Below are 25,048 nucleotides of genomic sequence, written 5' to 3'. Positions count from 1 at the left end.
ATCCCTCGCCACGGCCGCTGGGGAAGCACTGCCATGTCCACCATCTCCATGCACCAGCGTTTGGTGAGGTCCACCCAGGGCCGGGGCGGGGCAGCAACGGGGTCTCATCAGGAGCCGGCCATGCAGGCGGCCGAGCGTCAGAGGACGCAGAAAGTAGGGCGCCCCAGTGCATGGAGCTGTGGTGGAAAGGACACAGATCCAGAACCAATAGGGCTGGCTTTGGTTCCCAGCTCTGCTCCTCACTATCTGAGCCGTAGGTAAGTTCCTTTGCTTCTCTGAGCCTTGACCCCCTCAACTGGAGAATGGGCATGTGTGTGCGTGTGTATATGTGTACAAATACGGCTTAGCAGGTGGTGATGAGGATTAGAAATTCTATTTGTGAGGTGCTTAGTGCTCAGTTCTGTACCCGGGGGCACAGCAGGCACCCAACAGACGATGGCTGCGGTTACTGCAGATGGAGATGAAGGGGGGACAACGGGGCGGGGCACTGCCGTCGGAACAGGGCTCAGCCCAAGGGGCCACGTGCTGCACCTCGACCGGTGGTCACTAGAGCTGAAGTCAGTTATACCTGGGGTCGTTCCTGAGTATGCACGGTGAGTGCTGCCAGCGGGGAAGGCAGGTGGGGCTGAAGCAGGCTCCCCGCGGGGCCGGAGAATGGTCAACCCCTGGGCACAGAAAAGCAAGCGACGCTTTTCTCAGCAGGCCGAGAGCTGACAGAGGAGAGTTCCAGACAGAGAACAGAAGGAGCTCTCAAGAGGGTCCAGCTACACCGATAGAACAGATACACCAGAAAGGTTTTAAGTAAGGAGACCCCGGTGTATGAGGGCGTGTGCCTTACCCAAGGTCGCATGGACGTTGATGGCAGAGCCAGGACTACGACCAAAGACTCCCCCCTCCCAAGGCAGGGCTGATGTCACTGGGCGTGCCCTCGTTACAGATGACCGGGACCGCTCCCCACACACTTCCCTGCACTCGGCCGGGTGCCCAGTGGAGAACTGAGTCAACATGGTGTCTCCAGAAAGCCACGGGCAGCCCTCCAGCAGCACTGGCCTGGCCGGGACCGAGTGTCACTTACAACTGCTATTTACAGCACGCGGTGCCTTTCAGAGTGACCCTGTGGCTATAGAGCTAAGTCCAGATAAGATGCAGAGTCAGCTCTAAGTGCCTGAAAGGGAACAGATCCTGCTAACATTTCCTGCAGATCCCCTGGCGTTTGCCGAGAATGGGGACAGACGCTGAAGCACCCTCCAGCCCCCGGGTTTCAAAACAGCCTATGACATAGAGATAGTTGTCCCTGTTCTGGAGATGGAGACACTGAGCTCAGAGAGGCACGGCGACTTGCTCTCAGCCACACAGCTAGTAAGTGGCACCATATATATCACACCAAAGATCATTCGTATTGTGCCGCTGCCTACATTTTTAAACGTACGTGTTTAAACCACGCATGGATTTTACGAAGTGGAGTTCCCCTGCCTGGGGGCTTTAAGGCCAGCCATCAGGGAAACATCCGTTTGTCTGACCAAACAGAAAATAAAAATGTCAAGTTAAGGGAAGATAACAGGTCCTGGGGGTTCAGAAGGAGAGATGAAGTCTGGCAGGCGGTGGCAGGGTGAGGAAGGTCAGGGAGGCGCCATGGGAATAATCCCTGATGGACAGGTCAGCTGTGACGATTTGGGGTTGAAGAGGGGGAGGGGGCCTTCCAGAGAGGAGGGAACAGCATCAGCAAAGGCACTGAAGCAGAGAAGCATGGGTCACACAGAGGCCAGGGCAGGGGGAAGAGACTGAGGAGGCGGTGCTTTGGAGGGAACCGGAGGGAACTGGGGCGCCAGCAAAGACTCTTTCTGAGCCAGGCTTTAGGGCCAACTGCGCGGTGGAGTCATAGAAATGCCAAGCTTTGGGGATTTAAAAATAGCTCCAAACGCACGACGTGTTTACAATTTACAGTAATTCCTATTTGTTCATCCCCCCTGTCCTCTCACAAAAATGAAATGAATGGAAAGGGACAGAGGTCCTTCCCCACCCGCAACCGACAGCTGTGGCGGGACCCCAGGCCCCTCCCCCACCTCCCACCTCTCTGGTTGCCCCCCACTCACGGCCGCTTCAGGCCGCATCAGCTCCCTGTTCTCGCAGCCTCCGGCCTTCCCCTCTGCCAGTTCATTCATCTGGAACAATTCTCCCCCACCCTCCAACCCGCCCCTGCCCATGCCTTTGTCAAACTGCTGCCCGTCCTCGGAGGTGCTTCCAGAGCGGTGCCCGGTCCTCCTGTTCGATGGCCGCCTGCGCAAAGCCATCCAGGTGTCAGAGTGGAGGGACAGGGCCCCGCAAGCTGACGCTCACTGCACGTCTGCGGGTGCCGGCACACGCATGGTAACACGTTCAGTCCTAGCACAGCCCTAGTACTCTCCCCGCTTTGCAGGTGACAAAGGGAGGCACAGAGAGGTTACACACCCAGCAGGTGACGGAGCAGGGACTCAAGCCCAGGTGGGCTGGCTCGAGGCTGCGGTCCTGGACCCCCCAGTCCAGCCTGTGTCCAGCTTTCCCAATGACACTGCTCTGCCTCCCCATACAGGCCGCTTCCATGCTTCCCAGGGCCCCTGTCCCAGCTTGCCCCAAATCACACGGCCCATCTGGGCAGAGCCAAGGCCACTCCCAGGTCTCCTGGACTCCAGGAGCAGCGATTCTCCCCGAAACCATAGAAAAGGACCCAGCCCAGAGTGTCCAACCTCCAGTTCCTTGCTGCCTCCTTCCAATTCTTGCCATGCCCTACCCACCGGAAGTGATCTTCTAGGAGGACTGTAAAGGGCTGCGGTGATGCTCCAGGGGCTGGTGTTTCAGAACCCAGCCCGAGGACCCCCATCTCGCGGTCTCCAGAGTCAGAGCTCAGAGACAGGCCTCCTGAGCATGCCCCTGTGTGTCCTGTCCCCTCCCCCGCCCCCGCCAGGCATCATCCTAAGGCCTCACCGTCACAGAACTGCAGGTTTCGTGTGTTGTTTTACGTTATTTCTAACACACGTTAAAATAGAACGTGACCGAGGAAATAAGGAGCATTTGTCCACGTACTGCCCAAACTCACGCTGATGGTTTGCGTCACAGCCTGCGGGAGGCTCTCACCCAGGTAGCTGCAGACACAAAGCACCTGCCGTGAAGCAGGCTGACATGGGCAGGAGCCAAGTGCCCAGGAGTCCAGGGAGGGAACGCGGCCTGTGAGGAATTCCTGGAAGGGTGGAAGCAGAGTTCCGAGCGTTGTGAGCTTGTGCTGTGATTCTCTGGGAGGAGAGTGACAGTGTCCCCTAGGCCCACCCAGCAGGTGGGGTGTTGAGAGCGCCCCCCGGGGCCCCGTGGCGGATGGCCAGGCCTGTCTACCGAGGCTGCTGGGACCCCAACCGGCTCCTCTGGGCCGTGCTGCAGAGACCAGCCCTTGACCCCCATCTCATCATTGTACTGGAGAGAAAGGCTCCCCCTGCCAGTGTGGTCTGACGCCAGCGAACCTGGGGGAGCCCTGCTTGCTGCTTTCAGTGTGCTGTTTGGACTGAGAGGGACTCCTGCCACTCTGGGCAGAGGAGACCCAAGGAAGCGAGGGGAAGGGCACCCCCCCTTTGATGGGGACATGAGCAGGCGTGAGGCCCCATCCTGCTGGACCCCAGGCAGAGCCTGACTACATTCACAGCAGCTTCTCCTCTGCCTCAAGTGAGAGTCGACCTTTGGGGGCCATTCAGAGGGACGGGGCAGACTAAGTCCTCTAAAACGGGGAAGGGAGAGAGCCTAGATCAGTGTGGGGACACCCGTGGGTTCCTGCAGCAGCCAGACCCCCCGATATCCTGCTGGGGTCCGGGCGGACAGCACCCGTCTGTCTGGCGAGGCTGCAGCCGGGCCCAAGTCCCACCTCTGCTGCATCCTTCCATCCCCGGTGGGAGTTCCTGGGTCACTGCTCACCCTGTGGCTGGCCCCCTGGGAACCAGGGGTTGCCTGGGCCCAGACCCATTCAAATCCCATCCCCTGCTCTGCCCCATGGGGCTCCTGTTGGTCACAGAGAGGATGCAACTCCCCAGCTGCCTCCCTCACTCGAAGGATGCACCACTCACTGTGATGGTGAGAACCCAGAGTCCACAGAGAGCCACCGCCAGTGGGTTACAGCCCTTAGGAAAATCACGCTTCTCAGAATCTGCTCCTGAGCTTGCAGGCTAAGCAGTCCCAGAAACTTCTGAGAGACAGATCGGAGGCAGCCCAGCTGCCCGATCTGCTGACGTTTGAAAGTCTACAGGAACTGGCCTCCTCCTCTTTGTCAGGGGATGGCTCTCCTTCCTTTTGAATCAGCCTGCATCCGATCTGGCCGCCACTGGGTGAATACGCTTTCCTACCTGACCCCTTAGAGATCCTTCCCCAGGCTGTACAGCACAGCCTATGGACAAGCCTCTCTGGCCCTCTGGACCCTGCCAGCTGCCTCCACTCCTTGCCACCATCCCTGGGGAGATGCCCTCCCTGTTCCTGGCTCCAGTCCCCGGAAGCCCTCGCCTGGCCCCTGGCTGGCTGCCTCCTGGCCCCAGTCTGCCAGCCGTACTTGCCAGAAGGTCACAAGGCCTCACTCACAGCCTGGCTTCTTGCTGGCTGCCTCAGGCTCGTTTTGGCTCTTGTGTCCTGCCCGGTCTGTTGCCACCATGTTCCTGGGAACCTGCCTGCCTGGCACACCAGGCCCCCTGCTGCCCGGCTCCGGCCCAATCTGTCTTCTGCTGGCTGCTATGCCCCAGGACATACCTCCCTCAGCCCTCCTGCCAGCTGGGCTGTCCCTCTTCAGTCTGTAAGCCACCCACAGTGACAGATGACACCCGTCCACATCATGGGTCCAAAATTCTGCCTGGACTTCAGGCCCCACTCGTCCTTTGGTCTGATGCCCTCAGCTCCCCCTCTTGGCCTTGGCTGACTCCACTTGTCCAGAAATCTGCCCAGCAGCCCCTGACAGCCCGTATCCCTTTTCAACTCTTTCCTCGATTTCTGGCTTCCTCAGTCTCTTTTCTTCCGAGCCAAATTTATTCTCTCTCTTTTTTATCTTACATTTCTATTTTGGAACTGTTACAAACACACAGAAAAGTTAAAAGCATAGTGGGGGGAAACAACTTTCTCCCCGAACCATTTGAGAGCAAGTTGCCAATTCCATATCGCATTCTCCCCCAACGCTTCGGTGCCCAGCTCCTCCCTCCAAGGCCACCCCAGGCCTCCCCAGCTGGTCACGCTCCACCGGCCCCAGTCATGGCCCACCGCCTGGGGACGGGTGCCCTCCTCAACCTGCGTGGGTTGTGGCCCCCAACCAGGCCACCCTATGTTGTCTCTAGAACCCGCTTCGGTGCCCAGCTCCTCCCTCCAAGGCCACCCCAGGCCTCCCCAGCTGGTCACGCTCCACCAGCCCCAGTCATGGCCCACCGCCTGGGGATGGGTGCCCTCCTCAACCTGTGTGGGTTGTGGCCCCCCCAACCAGGCCACCCTATGTTGTCTCTAGAACCAAAGGAATCCTGTGGGGTTGGTCATCTCTTTTCATGGTAGCTGAAGGCACCGCACATTTCCAAGGCAGTACCATTCCAGAACCATCTCCCTGCTGTCAGTACAGTGACATACCTCACACACACCTATATACGTATGACACCACCTTCCTTCCTGCCTCCCACTGGCACGTTCTGAGTGGGGGTCAACAGGATGGCTTCCGTCATTAACATGCTGTGTTAATGTCTCCCTAGGGCATAGTTTCCTCATTGGCAAAGCGAGGAATCTGGGTTAGGTAATTTCTAGGGACCCTTTCAGAATACCAAGAGCAGTGGACTTTTACTGAGTATTGATTGTGCACCAAGCATGGGGCATTTGCTACATGGAGCATCTTCGTAAATCCTCATGCAAACCTTTTGAGATGTAATGACTGTTACCGTTTCCATGCATGGGGAAACTGAGGCACAGAGGCATTACCTAATTTACCCAACATCAGAAGGTCACCCTGATAGATCCAGGATTCCCACGCAGGCCATATGGCTTCCGAGGTTACGCTTTACCACAAAGTGCTCGTAGAAGGCGGCAGGTACCAGGAATTTACCCTTTACTCGGAGAGGCAATCGTATAATAAATACCGATAATTCATGGCAGAATAAGAGGTCAATTTACTACGTGCCAGGTACCGTGCCAGATACTTACAAACATTGTTTCCGCTTATTCTCAACAACTTTGACAAATAGGTACTATTACTCTCACTCTCCAGCTGCGAAGTCTGAGAGGTTAAGTGACTTTCTAATCAGTGGCAGAGCCAGGATCTGAACCCAGGTCTGGCTGGCGCCAAAGCCGTGCTCTTGTTACCGCCACACCTAGGCGGGTGCTCCTCTCTGAGCGCAGGGAGCAAAGGATGCCACCCATGCCCTCTGCTTGACAGTGGGGTTGGGACGGACTGTGCCAGGCTCCGGGCAAGAGTTTCTGGTGTCTGATCCGACTTAACGTTCACAACAGCCCTGGGAAGCCTCCCCACCTCCAGAGTGGAGAAGGGCACCCCAGGAGCACCAAAGAGCAAGGCGGGCAGACACAGGGCAGCGGAGTATGGCCAGCTGGAGGCATCAGTGTCTCCTGGGGCTGGGCCTGCACCCCGTGGACAGCAAGGAGCCACTGATGTTTGATGGGGAGACACCGCAGCTGGGACCCCCTCCTCCAGGAGACTCCAGACCATGGGGAGAGAGCAACTCTCTTCTCATTTTTCTGAGCTGTGGGGCCAGAGAACCCTAGAGATTTAGCCTCTTTTTTCCTCCTTGTCCCCCTCACCTATGTGTGCTCAGGCAAGCAATACTCCATACCCAGCTCCGGGCGCCGAAAGAAATTCTTCCCAACAGATGTCTCATCTCAGGCTGGGGCATATGGCCAAAGACTCCTGCCCAGGTAGGGGTACCCTGCAGAGGAGCCTGGATTAGATCCTCTGAAAGCTAGGAAAGGCCAGCTCCTCCTCGGGGAGAGACAAGGGCTTACAATGGCCTGCACGGCACCCTGGCCCTTTCCCTTGAAGACTGTGTCTGAGCCACATCTCCTCCCGGTACCGACTGCAGTGGTAAATGAGCTCATCTGCTGACAAGAACTGGAAGATCCTACGTGTGACATCATGACGGCCAGAGATGGTTCACCCAGACCACGTGGCCAACATTCGTTCTACGGACGGGAACTGAGATTCTCAAAGAGCAAAGGCACCGTCCATGATCTCAGAGCCAGCGATGGCAGAGTCAGGACTGAGACCCCAGCCCCGACTCCAAGGCTCAAGCCCTCTCCCACATCCTCTGATTAATTACCCATGAGGAAGCTGAGACGGAGACAGGCGATAGACTTCCCCACACCTGCCATGACGGGGCTCACACCATGTTACCTCCTTCCCCATAGGGGGCCTCACTTCAAGCAATGGTGGAAAAGGCAAATGGTTCCTGTGATTTGTAGTGAATCAAATCCAGGTGGACCCGTGCTCAACCCCGTGTTGCACACTCCATCAGCCCCACAGCCCGTGTGTGATGTATTCTTTTTTTTTTTTTTTTCATTTTTACTAGATCAACCAGTCATGGAGCTGGAGCTGACTTCCAACCCTTCCCCTTCTGATGTGGGGTCCACATGTGGCCGTCAAAGACACCCTGGCTTATAGGCCTCAGAGGCTATACTGACCGGGCACAAAGAGCACTGTAGCCCAGAGAAGATCAGAATCATGCTGGGGGAGGGAAGGCGGGAAGGAAGAGAGCAAGATGGAAGGAAGGAAAGAACACTGAAGAAGGAAGGAAGGAAGGGGCACCTTTGTTGAGCACTTCCTGGATGCCAGGTACCGATAAGCAGCCCGAAAGTATCTTGCCACTCATTTACAAGCAGCCTGTGGAGTAGATACCACTGACCCTGTTTTTAGGGACTGGCCAGTAATTGCTGGAGGCGGGGCTGGAATCTGATTCTATCTCAGTCCAGAGCCTAAAGACTTCCTAGACTTTCTAGAACTGGCACTTTCCTTGTGCTCCTCTGACTCCTAGGAGTTTAGGGAGCCTGAGAGGGTGGCTTTCCCTGGGGTTCCTCAGAAGAATGAGTTCCATGGCTGAAACGTATTTAAAAACAGCTCTACTGGTAGTCTGTTATTAAAGATGGCGGGGAAAGCATTCTTTCTTTTTTCTCTCTTCTACCTCCCCAACCTCTCTCCCCCTCTACTCTGCCCTTCTCTCTCTTTCCCCCTTCCTCTCTCTTTTTTTCTTTCCCTTTGGCATAATAACCCCACGAAAAAGGGAAGGGTAGGAGAGGACACTGGCAATAAAGCTTTCAGAAGCTGGAAAGAGATGGATGGGTGAAAAAGACTTTGCAGGTTCAAGAAAGTGGAATCTTAAATTGACAGTAGGGAATACGAGAACGAAATCGACTTACACCATAGGATCTCTCAAGGACTCTAGAGATGGGGGTGGGGGGAATCAAGAAAAGGATGACTGATATATATATAAAATGTTTTGTATTTTTGAGAAAGAGAGAGAATGTGAGCAGGGAAGGGTCAGAGAGAGAGGGAGACACAGAATCCGAAGCAGGCTCCAGGCTCTGAGCTGTTAGCACAGAGCCGGACATGGGGCTCGAACTCACAGACCACAAGATCATGACCTGAGCCAAAGACAGATGCCCAACCGACCGAACCACCCAGGCACCCCTATTTATTTATATTTTTAAAAGCAGGGACAGAGGAATGACAGGAGCTGGCGATTTACTTATTTCTTTGTTTAATTTATTTTTTTAAGTAAACCCTGCCCCCAACGTGGGGCTGGAACTCACAATTCTGAGATCAAGAGTTGCATCCTCTACTGACTGAGCCAACCAGGCGCCCCAGGGTTACTGTTTTTATTTTTACTTTTACTTATATATGTATTGTTATTTTTACTTTTTGATGTTTATTTACTTATTTTGAGATAGAGAGAGAGAGTGAGAGAGCGAGCATGAGTGGAGGAGGAGCAGAGAGAGAGCAAGAGAGAATCCCAAGCTCCTTGTGGTCAGCACAGAGCCTCACATGGGGCTCGATTTCATGAACCATGAGATTGTGACCTGAGCCAAAATCAAGAGTCGGACACTTAGCCAATCGAGCCACCCGGATGCCCCTATTTTATAACTTATTTTTAACTTTTAAAAGTAATCTCTCAGCCGAACATGGGGCTCAAACTCACAACCCTGAGATCAAGAGTCACATGATCTACCAAATGAGCCAGCCAGGTGCTTCCCAAGATGACTGTTTTTAGACCCCCATCCCTTCCTCAACTCTAGCAGCCAGGAGACCGCCCCTCCTCCAGCCCAGAGAAAGTCTGGAAGTTTCTCTGCAAACGATGAAACGAGAGGCCTTTGAGGAAGGCGTCAGGCAAGCTGAGGGCAGGCAGGGACACCATAAAGATGAAGGGGATGTACAACTGGATGCTGGGGTTCTTCTCCCCTCCCCCTCCCACCTTTTTCTTTCCTGTGGCTCCCAGAATAGAAACCCTACACCCTTCAGTCAGGCCACTTGAGTCTCCACGGGGGCTCTGCCCAAGAAGAAAGACCTAAAGACACTGCCACTGCAGAGACCCCAGGGGAACAACCTAGATGGACATCTACTGGGATCCGCACCAACAATGAGCCCCTCTCACACCCGGAGCTGCCGGTCAGCTTTGAGCCTCCCAGTCTTAAACAAGTGAAGGCACCTGAAAAAAGGGACAAACAGGGATAAAAGGGAACCTGAGGGAAGCAGACATCGTGTAGAAAAGAAAACTAAAACCAAAGACAACTGACCTTCATAGCCTCTGGGAGATAAGCGAAGGTACCGGGATCCATCAAATAAGAACAGGATGCTATTAAAAAGAAACAGTCAGGAAAAAAACAAAGGGCTCTTGAAAATTAAAAATGTGATGTCAGACATGAACAAAATGGCTGGAAGACAAAATGGAGAGCAGTACCCAGAACGTCACGCGAAAAGACAAAGAGATAGGAAATCTGACAGAGAGGTATGAAAATCAGAGAAACAAGCCAGGAGGTCCCAGCCCTGAACCACAGGAGATCCAGGGAGAGGGGACAGATGTCATCGAGGAAGCAATGCAAGATCATTTCTTAAAGCTGAAGCCCCCCGAGGTGTCAGATTGGAAGGGTCACTGACAGAGGCAGACCACCCCGCACCAAGAGCCACCCGGGTGACCTTTCACAGTTCTGAGTGGGAAGGGAAGATCCAGAGAGGGTTGCAGAGAATGGAACAGGAAAAAACTGACCTGTCAGAGACACTCTCTCCAGAACACTATACAGAAGGATGGTCTCTGCAAAAATGAGGAAGTAAATGAGGAAAAGGAAGATGTGAGTTTCCAGAGAGGGGAGAGCCAATATAGGAGGAAGAGAATCTCCTGGGGGGGGGGGGGCGGGGGGGGGGGGGGAAGGGAGACTCAGGGGGGGGGGGGGCAGCTGTGCCCCAGGCAGAGGGAGCAGGAAGGGGCCTGTGTCAGCAAGATGGAATTCACAGACCGCCCGTGCCGCCGTCTTGGTGAGGGTTGAATTGAGGCTATGAATTGAATCCATAATAAATACATGGAAAAATAAGTGAACACACACACACACACGCACACGCACACACACACACACACACACACACACAGTTTTTATCTGCAGAGAAAACAGAAACGTTGTACAGGAAAGAAAAAGAAACCGCAGTTCATTATGTGACTTAGCTGTGAATTATGTATGTGCTACTCTAATGAGAGGTGGGGAAGTGAGGGGGCGTGTGACGAATGCAGAGAGGCTCTTGGGTCACTAGTTACTACTTAAAGCTGAAATGCCCTACTGGGGCAGCCGCCCAGGCCCATTTCTTAGAGATGTACAACTAAACAAAGAGGAAGGGTACTGCTCTTCTCCATAAACAAAATTTACGGAAATATTTGGCTGTTTTTAAAAAAAAATTTTTAAGTTTATTTATTTTCGGAGGGAGAGAGAGAGAGAGAGCACAAGCAGGGGAGGGGCGGAGAGAAGGGGGGGAGACAGAATCCTGAGCAGCCTCTGTGCCATCAGTGCAGAGCCCGACGCCGGGCTCGAACTCCCCAACTGTGAGATCGTGACCTGAGCTGAAATCAAGAGTTGGACACTTAACCAGCTGTGCCATCCAGGCGCCCTGGAAATAATCTGGTTCTTTAAATTCTGTGCATGTGTAACTTTGATAAAAACAGAAAGAATGAGAGAGAGGATGTGCATGTCACTGCTCCCTAGGAGGCCACTTCTCCCACAGGAGAGAGATGGGGAAGCCACCTTCCTTCTGGGCTCTGGGCCGGATTCCCCAGGACAGGAGAGCCCAGGACTCAGGCAGACGCTGTCCAGGCCCAGTGGATGCTGAGTCCTCAGCTCTCAGGGGCCTCAGCGTGTTGGGGTGAGGAGCCCACTTCCCCGCACTCCCTCCTCCCAGGCTGGGTCCCCAGCCGCCTTAGATCCCCTACAGGAACCCAGAGGCAGCGGCTGCTTAAGAAATGGATGCTCCTTTAAATTTTAATAGGATGCATTTAGGTCTTCTCCGACAGTCCTCAGGGCTCCGGGGACTCTGGCCCCAGCCCACTCAGACACTCAGTCTGCCCCATGATCAATATGTCTTTCCTCTCATCCATTTTGCTTTCATGCATTTTTTTTTTTTTTTAACTGTCCGTGACTTGGGTTTCGTAGTGACATAATCAGCTTCCTCTAATGCCTGGAGTGAGTGTTCCCTGGGAGGTCCTTCGAGCACTCAGGAGAAAGATGCCAGGCCAGTCCCAAGAGTCAAGCTAACTAGACTAACATCCAATACAAGCACAGCTCAGAGATACTGCGGGTTCACTTCCAGAATGCCCCATAAAGCAAGCCAGGTGAACGTGTTGGTTCCCCGGTGTGTACAAATTTATGTTTACGCTACGCCATACGTTGTCTAGTAAGTGGGTAATAATTGCATTATGTCTAGAAGATGTACATACCTTCATTTAAAGACATTTTGTTGCTAAAAAAAAAATGATAACCATCATCTGAGCTTTCAACAAGTTGTAATCGTTTTGCTGGGGGAGAGTCACAGCCCCCAGTGTCGGTGGCTGCTGACTGGTCAGGGTGGGGGTGCTCGGGGTTGGGGTGGCCGTGGGAATGTCCCCAAATCAGACAACGATGACGTTTGCTGCCTCTACTGAGTCTTCCTTTCACAAACGATGTTTCTGTAGCGCGTGGCACTGTTTCATAGCATTTTACCTACGGTAGAACTTCTTTCGACACTGAGGTCGGTCCTCTCGCGCTCTGCCACTCCCTTATCAACTCAGTTCAGGTGATATCCTAAATCCTGTGCTGTCATTTCAACAATCTTCACAGTCTCTTCGCTGTGTGTGGAGGAGATTCCACCCCAAGAAACCCCTGTCTTTGTTCATCCCTAAGAAGCAGCTCCTCGTCCCTTCAGGTGTCCTCATGGGACTGCAGCCATTCGGCCACAGCGTCAGGCTCTGCTGCGGGTTCCTGTTCTCTTGCTCTTTCTACCGCGTCTGCAGTGACTTCCTCCACTGAGGTCCTGAACCTCCAATTTACAAAAAAGCAATATCTGCAAAGCGCAACAAAGCGAGGCCCGGTAAAATGAGGGATGCTTGTATTTTTATTTGAGGGAATAATCTTAAAAAAAATTTTTTTTTAATTTGTAAAAGTTTATTTATGTATTTAGAGAGAACGAGCAGGGAAAGGGCAGGGGTTGGGGGATGGAGGACCCGAAGCAGGCTCTGTGATAGCACAGAGCCTGATGAGGGGCTCAAACTCATGAACTGTGAGATCATGACCTGAGCTGAAGTCTGATGCTCAACTGACTGAGCCACCCAGGCGCCCGGAGGGGATAATCTTCACAAAGGAATACCTTTCTCAGGAATCTAAGTGATTTCCTGGGAACAGAAATTTCCTGCCCTTGTTTTCTTTTCTTTCTTTCTTTATTTTTTTTACTTTTTTAAATGTTTATTTATTTTTGAGACAGAGAGACAGAGTGCGAGCAGGGGAGGGGCAGAGAAAGAGGGAGACACAGAATCTGAAGCAGTCTCCAGGCTCTGAGCTGTCAGCACAGAGCTCAATGTGGGGCTCGAACCCACAAACTGTGAGATCATGACCTGAGCTGAAGTCAGAAGTTTAACCGACTGAGCCACCCAGGTGTCCCGGTCTTTTTTTTTTTTTTTCTTTTTTTAAGAGTTTATTTATTTCTTTTGAGAGAGAGAGAGAAAGAGAGAGACAGAGAGCAAGCAGGGGTGGGGCAGAGAGGGAGGGAGAGAGAAAGAATCCTAAGCAGTACCCGCACTGTCAGCATAGAGCTCCATGTGGGGCTTGAACTCACACACTGCAAGATCATGACCTGAACTGAAATTGAGAGTTGGATGCTTAACCAACTGAGCCACCAAGGTGCTCCTCTTGCCCTTGTTTTCAAAATGGCCCTACACAAGTCTATCGTTGGTGAAGACCCAGAGCCTGGATTGGGTCTGAAAGAACCCTCCCTAATTCCCAGCTCAAACCCTCAATTCTGCTTGTATGGCGGCCACCATCTTTCTTTCCTCCTGCTGTATAGAGAAGTGCCCCCTTCTCAACACTGCTTTGGCCCTACCCCCTGGACCTTCTCCAGGGCTCTGCTCCTGCACTCTGCCCCTCCTTTCCAGAACCATTTCTACCCCTGGCTAGAAGTCCCTCCTAGCAGCACCAGGATCCCTCAGTTTATTATTGTTATTATTATTATTGTAGACATGTTTACTTATTTTTGAGAAAGAGAGAGAGCGTGAGTGAGCAGGGGAGGGGCAGAGAGGGAGAGGGAGACACAGAATCCGAAGCAGGCTCCAGGCTCTGAGCTGTCAGCACAGAGCCCGACGTGGGGCTCGATCTCACGAACTGCGAGATCATGACCTAAGCCGAAGTTGGATGCTTAACTGACTGAGCCACCCACGTGCCCCAACTTTCAAGCTCTTTTGCAGCTTTGTCTCTACTGGCTTCTAGCTGGTGGATCCCGGGTTCAGTCCTGGATGCCCTTTACTTTTCTCTCCTTCTGTCTCCCCGGGTGACCCTCGCCAGACCTAGCCTCTAAATAGCATCCGTGCATTGACAAATGCATATCCCCAATGTGTATTTCCAGCTCAGGCCTGTCCTCTGAATGCCAGGCTCACTGTCCGGATTGCCAAACACCTCCCTGAACACCTGGACCTACGGCTGGCATCTCAGAATTAACATGTCCACCAAGTTCTGATCTCCCCTTCCTTAAACCTCTTTTACACTCTCCTCTCTCATCCCTGTGCATCTCAGTAAATGACACCACCACCATCCATCCACTGTCACTCGAGCCGGAAGTGTGGCAGCCATTCCAGAGTCCAAGCTTCTCTTTCTCGACCTTCATATTCGATTCATCCGAAGTCCTACAGCTATCTTCCCCAGCTTCACGGCCATCTTCCTGGTCTCAGCCACTGGATGTGTCACAAGGACTCTGCCGTATCCTGCCCTCCATGCCTCCCTCCCAAAGTCCAGGTCATATTGCTTAGGAGAGATGAGGAGGACTTGGGGAGGAGGAGAATGAGAATAAAACCCAGGGTGGGCACATGTGATGGGGCTGGACAATTCACTCCCCGGGCCCCTGGGGCCACACTCGGGGCTGCATAACCACACTTAGAGGGAGAAGTTTGAGAATTCAGGAGGGATCAGGGCACTGGGGCCCTCTCAGGAAGAAGACAGGGCCCCAGAAGCCTGGATTCACTTGGGCCACAGCCATGGCAGGGCACCCAGGGCCACTTCTCCCCGGGCCCCAAGGACACAAGGGATCTGCTCAGGGCAGGCCCTGGCCTGAGAGCTGACTGCCCACAAGCCAGCCCTTTTTGGCATCCCATGTTTCATTTTGACCTTTAACACTTGCAGGGCAGGTCAGCAAGCAAAGGACCTTGGATCCCAACCCCAGACGCTGGCCCCATCACTGAGACCATCTGACTTTACCTTCCCCAGACCAAGCCTGACCCCACGTGCTCAGCCTGGTTCAGCCCCGACACTTGTCCTTGCTCCTTCCGGAGATCCAGAGCCTCAGTCCTGCTCACAGATTCTAAGAGCTTCTGAGTCCAGGGACCTGTCCCTCACCTGCAGTCTCCTGACCACGCTGGAGGGAGATTCCTTCACTTAATAAACATTCTCTAGCCTTGCCTATGTGCCAGGCACTTTTCTCAGCATCAGGGATACAACAATGACCAAAACACAATTCCTGCCCTCTCACAGAGCTTACATTCTGGTGGGGGAAATAGAAACAAACTAGCACATACACAGAAAAAAATAAAGCAGGGAAGGGAAATAAAGAAATGCCAGAAAAGGGCACAAGTGGGTAGGTAGTCTGGGAAGGCTTCGCTGAAGGGTGACTAAAAGAAGTGAGGGAGCCATGGGACTCCTGGGAAACGTGTTCTGGGCAGAGGGCACAGCAAGTGCTAAGGCCCTGAGGCAGAGGCATGTCTGACAAAGAACAAAGAGGCCACTGGCTGGAGCACAGGGAACAGGGGTAGAGTGGCAGGCAGTGGCCAGGGAGGAGCTGAGGCCGGCACACATAGGCCACTCGAGGGCTGTGGAGGGTGCAGGACGGCAGTGACAGGGTCTGTTGACATTCAGCAGGATCACTGTAGCTGCTGGGTTGAGAATGCACTGTGGTGGGAAAGGGGGAAGCAGGAGATTATCGGACACCGTGATCATCCAGATGAGAGATGGCAGTGGCTTGACCGAGGAGACGTGAAAAAAATGGGCAGATTCTGGATACGGTTTCAAAGGTTGAGTTGACAAGATTTGCTAATGGACATGAAACCCCCTCCTCCTTGGGCCATTAACGGGACTTTCAAAAGGACATTCAGCGAGCGTGTGGTAAGGTACAAGGTGTTTCTGCCTGTGTCATACATCACAGCTTTTACATTACCAACTTTTCGGCAGGATGCGTTTTTTTGTTCCAGGTTGGAGATTTATTTTATTTTTTGATGTTCATGTATTTGCTTTTGAGAGAGAGAGAAAAGGCGAGAAGCGGGGCGGGCAGCGAGAGAGGGAGACAGAATCCCAAGCAGGCTGGCTCTGTGCTGTCGGTGCAGAACCACTGCGAGGCTCGAACCATATTGGTACCAACTGTGAGATGATGGCCTGAGCCGAAACCGAGAGTCAGACACTTAACCGACCGAGGCGTCCCCCCAGTTTGCATTTTTAGAGTGGCTCACCTGATGACTGTACAGCTTACACCTGTCCAAAAAGCTCCAACTCATCACATTTAATTACTAATTTAATCCATTTGTTCCTCAAAACATATACAGGGATCACACCTATTACCAAAGACATAATTCAACCTCATCCATAATCTGGAGATCACAGAAAGATGGGGGATAGACAGCGGAGAAATTCAGAAATTTGGGATGAAAAATAACGACACACTTGTAGGTTTCCAACTCCAAGAAGAAATGAGTTTGTAAAAAAATTATCGAGAAAGAAAATGACCTTCAAATTTTTAAAAATTAAAACTATTCTCTTTAAGTGACTATTTTATAAACACACACACACTTTAAAAAAATGTAAGTGCACCATAAAACAACGTGTGTTGGGTATATTTCATGAACTCTTAGGCTTGAATAAAATAAATTCAGCTATTAGAAATGAAAATACATGAGACAGAAAAGCACATCTGTTAAAAATAGAACTCCCTCAAGTGGGGCAATATTGAATTAAGTAAAATTTTAATTTCTTTAACAATTGTACCAAGAACCCAATGAGTCACCGTGGCTCTTCAGTATCTGTGTGTGTTGTTCTAAGGATGAGTTCACTGAACACACCAGTGGAAATTACACAGATGGCTGGAGACTTACATGAAGCCCCAGGGAGAAGTCCAGCTGGACACATGAGTCTGGGAGTCATCAGCCTACAGACGGTATATAGAGTCACCTTGGGAGTTTAGACAGAGGAAAGGGGAGTACCAGGGGCTGAGCCCTGGGAGCCCTGATGTTTAGAAATCAGAAGACGATGGGAAACCATCAAAGATGATGAGAAAGTGCCCGCTGGCAAAGGAAGAGGAGGGTCAAGAAAGATGGCACTCTGGAAACCAATGGACAGAGTGTTTCAAGGAAGGGGGGAGGGACCTGTCGTGTCAAATGCTACTGACAGGGCAGGGAAGAAGTGAGAACCGACCACAGAATTCTACAGGGTGCAAGGCACTATTGATCTTGTCAGGAGCAGTTACCTGGAATGGACTGAGAGAGAATGGGAGGAAAGACACGGAGGTAAGCAAGTATAGTCAACTCCTTCTGGAGTTTTCCTTTAAAGAGAAGCAGAGAAATCTGGTGATATAGACCCTTCGGTCAAAGGCGTGTTTTTAAGGTGGGAAACTTTAAGTTTGGATATGCTGAATCAAATGGGTCAGGAGAGAACCAATGGCTGGAGTGATGTGTTGGGGTATATTGGGGTAGGTGAGAAGAGATGGGATCCAGCACCCTCCAAGAGGAGCCCAGGTGGTCTTCTCTCAGCCCAGTAGCTGAGGTCCTACAGTTGGCAGGGTCTGGGGTGGGGTTTGTTCTGATAAATGCCCAAAGGGCTCAGGAGCAGCCTTGGGCAACATATAAATACCCAACCCCCCCCCCCCCCCACACACACACACACACCAATCCCTTGCTCCCTGCCCATGGCCACTTTTCCCAATATCCCACCTCAGCTGGGCCTGGCTCCCCTGGCTCTTACTGTCTGAACTCATCATTCTCTTCAGACCTAAGCACCGACCTCCCCATTCCTCAAAGCTTGGATGACTACTTTCAGCAGCCGGGTAGTTCTTATGGATTCCAACCTCTCCTTCTTCCACACCAGCCCTTGCGGCTAAGCTCCCAGCTTTCCTTGCCACAAGTGAACTTGAGTTAGGACAATATAAGCATTACCCTCCATGAACAATATAACTTTGTATGTGTGAAAACAACACTCCCTAACAAAGGAGCCCTTCTGAAACAACGAAGGCCAAATGCATAGGTGCTGGCTGAGAGAGCCAACACATTCCTGATGGGCGCTTCCAGAGGCTGTCTGGAAAATGCAGGCTTTGTTCAGGTGTGGAAGTGATGGGAAACGAAGAGAGGGCTCTGGGTGCCAGCAATAAATAGGAACCGATGCATAGGTGTACAAAGCAAGGGCCTAGGACCCAAGTCAAGAGGGGTCCTGGAATGAATTCCAGTGCCAATGTTATTCCAGAAGTTACACAAAGGACTAGGGAGTGTGGAGGGACCTGGGACATTAGTTAAAAGAGAGGGTTGAGTACTGCCTCTGAAGGCTGGACAAGATTTGGCACAGGGCAGAGTTCAGCAGGCCCAGAGGGTAATGGACGGTAGTGGCTTGTTGGACTGTGGGTCCAGGAAGATCAGGTTGAGTTTTAACTGGATTCTGTGGGTATGGCAGCCACAGAAGGCCCTGAAGCTGAAGTCTGATAGGCAGAACCATGATCAAAGGCACTCAATGGCACCAACCTGGGAGGCTGGAGAGAGGGAGGCCAGAGACACAGCACAGGGAATGAAGAGAGATGATAGCTGGGTCGTGGACCACTTTGTGTGGACACCAGGACTTGGGGACTAACTGGAAGGTGGGGGGGATCAGGAGAAAAGGTGTCCAAGATGATACTAAGGTTTTGAGTGTGAACGTCTGAGTACATCATCCAAGGTCTGGATGTAGAAGATGATTCTGTTGGTGGCTTGGTCAGTACATGCTGAAATTGAGGGGCCCAGGAAGCATCAGAAGCAAGGGCGTATAGTTCAGGAATGAGGTTCTAGCCGGAGACCCAGATTTAGTGCCACTGGTGCAGTGACAATGTTTGAAACCAAGGAGATAAGTGATGACAAGGGAGAACACTTCAGGCCAAAAGAAATCAGTCTGACCAAGTACGTGGGTCGCCATTATTTTCAGACTGCTGACTGAGCTACCTTCCCTCTTGGCCTGTCCCAGTCTCACCCACCTTTCCAGGCCTAGCCCCACCCTATCCAGGAAGCCTCTTCTGGCTGCTCTAGACCCAGGGATCCCTGTCTGCTGTGAGCATCTCAACATGAGCAATCCACACCTCAGCCTTGTGCTACCACCTGAACCACTCACCAAGCACCTTAAGAGCAGAACCATGGTTTATCCCCTTGGCTCTGGGTATCTTCGGGCCCAGAGCACCCACAAGACACGGAATAAATGGCCCCACCTTGATGGATTGGTTAATTGATCAATTGCTGGGTTGGAGGTCAAGAAGAAGGTAGGGAGACTAGTGAGTAGCTTGATTAGTGATAAAAAGACTCATGAGTGTTGGTCCCATGGTATCTACTCTTTGTGTCCGGCTTATCGACTTACTGCTATGAATCAGATCTATGTGAATCAACAAGGATACATCTCGAAAACATTGTTGAGTAAAAACCAGTTGCAGATGCATGTTAAAGCCACCGGAGTAGTCAGTGCTGTCTACCAAGTACGTCTGGTTCCCCCATGCAGCAGGTGAGGCTGCGGGGCTTGCCCCGGCCATTGCAAGAAAATAGAAGCTTCTGGGTGGAAGCTGTAGGAGGCAGTGCATAATTGGCTATTTTTCATCTTCCTCTCTCAGTCTCTGTCGCCCTAGATGCCTTAGTGGTTCTTAGGAACAGAACCCCTTGTTGAATGTGTCCTGAAGTGAAATATAAATGTCTGCTGTGAGAAGGAGAAGGAGAAGGAGAAGGAGAAGGAGAAGGAGAAGGAGAAGGAGAAGGAGAAGAAGGGGAAAGAAGGAGGAGGGGGAGGAGGAGGAGAAGGAAGGGGAGGAGGAAGAAAAGGAGGGGGAGGAGGAGGAGAAGAAGAAAGAGGAGGAGGAGGCAGAGAGGGAGGAGGAGGGGAAGAAAATGAAAGAAAAAAGGAAGACAGGGATCTAAGACAAAACTGTGGACCTCGGATGGGTCTGCTTGAAGGGCATAGTCATTTTCTGGGTGGGGGACATCCCTGGCAGTTTGAGTGGTTTTGTGCTTGGTTGCATGGATGGTCGCATCCTTGACTCCATCCATGAAATGCCGGAGGTGCCCCCAGGTATATGGCAACCTAAAACACTCTCCCCAAATTTCCAAACATTCCTGGGGGGGGGTGATACCAGCCCCCAGAGAACCATGAATATACAGGGGTCACCAGAAGTGGGGCGTGGGAGGTGCAGCGAGGGCCCAGATGGGACAGCTGGGCTGCGGGAGAAGAGAATCTGACGGGTGACACTACATGACCCTGAAGCGCTCAAATTGGATGTGACAAGCTGAGGGACTGAGGAGGACATGTCTCACAGCCTGCGGAACAGAGCGAGATCATCCTGGAGGGAGACACATGAGATGGGTACGGTAGTGACAAAATGCTCAGTGCCGTGAACCACGGCCCATGGGTGGCACAGCACAGGATCCTCCGCCGATCAACAGAGCATGTTGTTTTTTCCCTCTAACACACGAGGAAACCGAGCTGGAGACGTGAGGGCTTGTCTGAGCGGAAGAGAGGTAAGTGGGAGGGGCAGGGAGGATGGACCTGGAAAGAGAGGGAGATTCTGGAAGAGAGCAGGTGGAACTAAATGGCAACCTGGATGGGACAATGGTGGGGGGCACCGATGCCCAGGCGGTAGGAAGAGAAGGGGACTCGGGTGTAACCTTCCACGTTTCAGCTGAAGGCAGATCATGTGGCAGAGAGACTCCAGCACGTAGCTGGAGATGTGAACTAACCGGGATCAGGGGAGGCTCCTGCCAGCTGTCCTTCCGGAGCTCAGGCTTCCCAGGGGAACAAGGGCAGCAGGGAGCCGCCTCGGGGACCCGACCTCCAGTCTGGAGGCAGCTGCTTCTCAGGGAAGAAGCAAACCTCTTTGTGCACACCAGCTATCACTCAGTGGCCCCTCAGGGCCTCACAGTTCTTCTGCAAGGCGATTTTCTTGTTTCTTTTCTTTTCTTTCTTTTTTTTTTTTTTTAAGAAGGCTTCATGCCTAGCGCAGAACCCAACGCAGAGCCCAACGCGGGGCTGAAACTCACAACCTTCAGATCGAGACCTGAACTCAGATTAAGAGTCGGACGCTTAATGGATTGAGCCACCCTGGCATCCCTTGAAGCAAGAGGAGAGAAGGCAAGTCCCTGTGACCAGAAGCATCAATCCTTGGATGAAGTCTTAGGGGGCCTTTTAAGTACCCAATGATATGAGAACACAGAGACACAAGAGGGCGCTCTATTCAAATAGCAGGAGAGGAAACTGGTCTGTCCCCAGTTGGAAAGAGGGTCAGTATTTTGAAAAACCTTTGGTCTAGTATTTCCCAATGGAGCCACTATTGGAATTCTGGGTGGGATGTTTCTGCCCTACAGGGTGGTATTCTTACCACTGCCATTTTTTGTCATCCCCAGCCCCCTCGATGTCACCGTGACAACCCAACTCCCCAAGTTTCGTTTCCAAACACCCTCTGCTGACAGCCCCTGCTGGCCACTGCCACCGGGAACTTGGCCGCCTCTGTTTTCCCCAACCAAGAGAGGAGTCCAGCACCTCCCGCTTTGACCTTGTGAGTTCGGCACCTCCAGGTGCTAGGGAATGGCGGGCCCCCAGTGACACCCCGTGTTGGCTGGTGTCCGTAAGGACTGTCCTTCTTGGAAGGTAGGTTTTCCCTCATGCCGTTGTCCCTTGGGACTGGGTACGAGGAGGGCTGCATTGATCACATTGGAGACACAGACACAGGACCCTGAGACAGACACCACGGGATCTGCTTACAGACACCCATATCCCGGGGAGCAAACACATGGTCACATAGAACACAGCTTGCACAAAACTTCCACAAAGCAAGTCCGAAACAAGGTACCCTTCTGGAGCCCAGAGGGCCCCAGAGTGTGAGTTCCGAGATGTTTGGATCATTAGGTTTCCGAAGACAAGCACCAAAGGTAAAACACCAGGGGTGATATTCCAAACGCTGACCAACCGATGAGTCCTGGACCCCGACCAGTCAGAATGGGGACGGGTGTAGACAGCTGGTGCGAGCACTGCCTTCATTATCAGCCCTGCAAACAGCCTGCGGGCAGAGCCCGAGTCCCCTGTGGGACACCAGGCAGGCCAAGGTGGCCGCTTGGGCAGGACAGAGGTGATTTTGGGGGGAACACGCACCAAAGTAAATGGCAGTCCAGACAGGACCTGGGAGACGACTAGCGGCCCCAATGCAGGGACTAGAAACCCGGCCAGCATCGGGAGAACGAAGGGGCTGGAGAAAGACCCAGACTCCTCCAGTCCTCAGCAGACGCCCCGTTCCCATCCCCCACCAGAGAGCCCGGCATTCTGAAACCGAGGTGGCCTTCGAGTCCCACGAACATGGCGCCTGCGGGCAAGCACCTGTGGGCACAGCCCCACCGGGAGAGACGCTCACCGCCGCTCAACACAGACGGTGCCACCTCTTACTCCACAGGAAGCAGAACCAAATATTGCAAACCAAACGTGATTCTTACCCTCCTTCGAAGATTTTGATCCTCGCTGGCTCCCCTCTTTTGGAGGCAGGAGCATCTTCCTCCGGCTTCCCTCGCTTCTCTTCTGACTTCTGCACTCTAGCTAGATCTTTCTGGCCTTCCGGGGAAACCAGCGAAGGGAGGTGAACCTGGCCCACCGCAGAATGACAAAATCACTGCTGTTAAACGGTAGTCATAGAACGGTGCCTTTGATGGCACTGCACGCTTACTCTTAACTGTGTGTAGCTTACTTACTCTTTCCTCGACCCTGTGCAGATGCGTTAGTAGCTGCAGTTTGCAGAAAGAAGGAAACTGATCCCCAGAGAGGTGAAGCCCCTTCTTCAAGGCCACGTGGTTAGTGTCAAAACTGGGACTCCGACCAGGTCCTTCTCCTGGGGAGACCAGGCTTTCCCACGGGAGCTGTGTTTGCCTTTCCTTTCACACTAGTCTAGGACCTTCTGGGGACAGGTCCTTATGCTGGCGTCCTCGGTCATGCCAGCCCCCAAAACAGGGCCTGCCTCAGAGAGGATGGGTAAGGAATGCGGAGCAAATAAATGAACACTCCATCCTGGAGATGAACTGGTCCAGTTCTCTTTTATAGATCAGGAAGTCAAGGTCACCCTCCAAGTTAAGGACATTGCTGGGAGCAGAGTGCAGGCGTCCTGAGGGCCCTGACCTTGCTCACTGATGGGCATGCTCCCGGAGGGGGCTGTGCAGGCTCTGGCTGGTAGTCTGAGGGAACCCGATCTTTTCACAGAGCTGTGGGCCCCAGTGGGGAGAGCTGGCTCATGAGAGCAACAGGTCCTCTAGACCCTCTGATGGCAGCAGCAGGTGGGCATACCCTTGAATAGGGAGCAGTGATGCTGGGCTGGGGGCTGGGGCCCACAGTGCCAGGAGTGAGATTCTCGCCCTCGTTTATGCTGCTGTCAGTCAAGGTCAGGTTTACAGCCAGTGGGAGAAGCAACCATGTATCTGAGGGCGGGGGCGATCTAAGCCCCAGGCTCCTGTGGCAGCCATGACACCTGCCGCTATAAACGTGGGTTGGGCTGAGCAGAAAGGTAGCTGGTTGGGCATCAGGGAATCTGAATTTTGGCTCCACGTGGGCTAGTGCGTGCTGAGCCGTCTTTGGGTGGATTACTTCATCTTTCTGGGTTTAGCTCACCTCTGAGGGGATTTAGATCATCCTGAAGATCCAGGTCAGGGCCAATGCCTATGACTCAGTGCCCCCCCCCCCCCCAAACAGTCTCTTCAGAATTGGAGATGGGAGACCAAGTGAGGCTATGGACCGCAGCTTTGGCAGAAGGCAGCTGACTTCGTGTAATACCCATGGGTTTCCAGAGTTGCTGTTCTCACTCCTATCTCAGCCTGCCATCTGGGCCACCCACAGAATGAGCAAGGGGCCTCCCCCAGGCCGATGGATGACTTTTCTCTCACAACCAGCTGTGATGTCTGGGCTAAGCTGGAGGAGGCTGGTTTGGGTGGCAATGAACCACTCTATCAGGAAACACTGCTGGAACGGAGCAGGTGGGCCAGGGCTCCATGTTGGCTTTTAAAGACAATAATATGATTGTCTTTCCATCACAAAAACGATTATTGAGTGCCAATGTGCCAAGTACTGTTCTAAACACACTTTGTATATTTTAACTCACTTTCTTATCTCCACAGTCCTATGAGCTAAGTATTTTTGGTATCTCTAGTTTACAGATGAGGAAACCAACGCACAGACAGAGTAGGTAGCTGGCTCAAGGTCACACAGCTAGTAAGCGTGGCAGTGGGATTCAAATCTGGGAAACCTGACACTGGAATCCTTATTCCTTCTGTTTGCTATATGTGGTTGTCAAAATGATCCCCAAGGAGAAAGAAGCAGGAGAAACCTGGGGAATTATCGGAATGTGGCTCCCACATGAACTTTTGTATAAGCTTGAGTTCCTCCAGGGCTTATGTACAGAAAAAAGTACCTATGACCAAACTCAAACCCGATAGGGTGACCTAGACCTTCATGAAGACAGTTTGGAAGACCTTTAAAATGCTAAGATAACCTGAAGGGCCTTTTCAGAGCTACTAACAGAGAACAGAAGCTACAAGCTCAGTACAGTAAAGAACTTCCTTGGAGCACTGTCCAAAGATAGGTTGGGTTGTACCAAGAGGGGGTGAGCTCCCCATCACGGGAGATATGCAAGCAGTGGCCAGAGAGAGAGAGAGAGAGGTGTAATTGTAGCAAGGCATCAAGCAGTGGGCCATGCAGTTAATATTAATGCACCAGACTGGCGCACTTCTGGCAGGAAATCTGCCAGTGAATCTGTTGAGTTATTCCGAGAAAAAGTTTGCAGGTTTCAGCTCATTTTATGAAAGCGGCATTTTAAGCAAAAGACTGCTGAACTCCATTAAGCTAAATTAACCCTTACTTTTTCGTAAATGACCTTTTAGTGTATAGTCATTAAAGCGGGAAGGCAGCCCAGATCATTTGAAAGGGCTCTGGAGTGAGGTCTAATTTTGAATCCAGGCTCCGCCATGTCCCGTGCAGCCCTGTACAGGTTACCTAACTTCTCTGTGCGTTGGTATTCTCATCCATAAAATGGTGATGTAGTACCCTAACTTCCAAGGTGGTTGTAAGGATGAAAGTGAAGTCTAGC

General features: G+C 52.4%; 1 protein-coding gene across 1 annotated transcript in view; it reads right to left on the bottom strand.

Annotated features, from left to right (window-relative positions):
• The window catches only part of HIVEP3 (HIVEP zinc finger 3), a 95,326-nt gene that overhangs the window by 27,779 nt on the left and 42,499 nt on the right, over window positions 1-25,048 (bottom strand). The window contains 1 exon segment of the mRNA XM_049617390.1: window positions 22,419-22,564. Coding sequence (XP_049473347.1) covers window positions 22,419-22,564 — 146 coding nt within the window.

The sequence above is a fragment of the Panthera uncia genome (genome assembly GCF_023721935.1).
Source record: "Panthera uncia isolate 11264 chromosome C1 unlocalized genomic scaffold, Puncia_PCG_1.0 HiC_scaffold_4, whole genome shotgun sequence".
NCBI classification, from domain to species: domain Eukaryota; kingdom Metazoa; phylum Chordata; class Mammalia; order Carnivora; family Felidae; genus Panthera; species Panthera uncia.
This window is presented reverse-complemented; position numbering and strand designations above follow the sequence as displayed.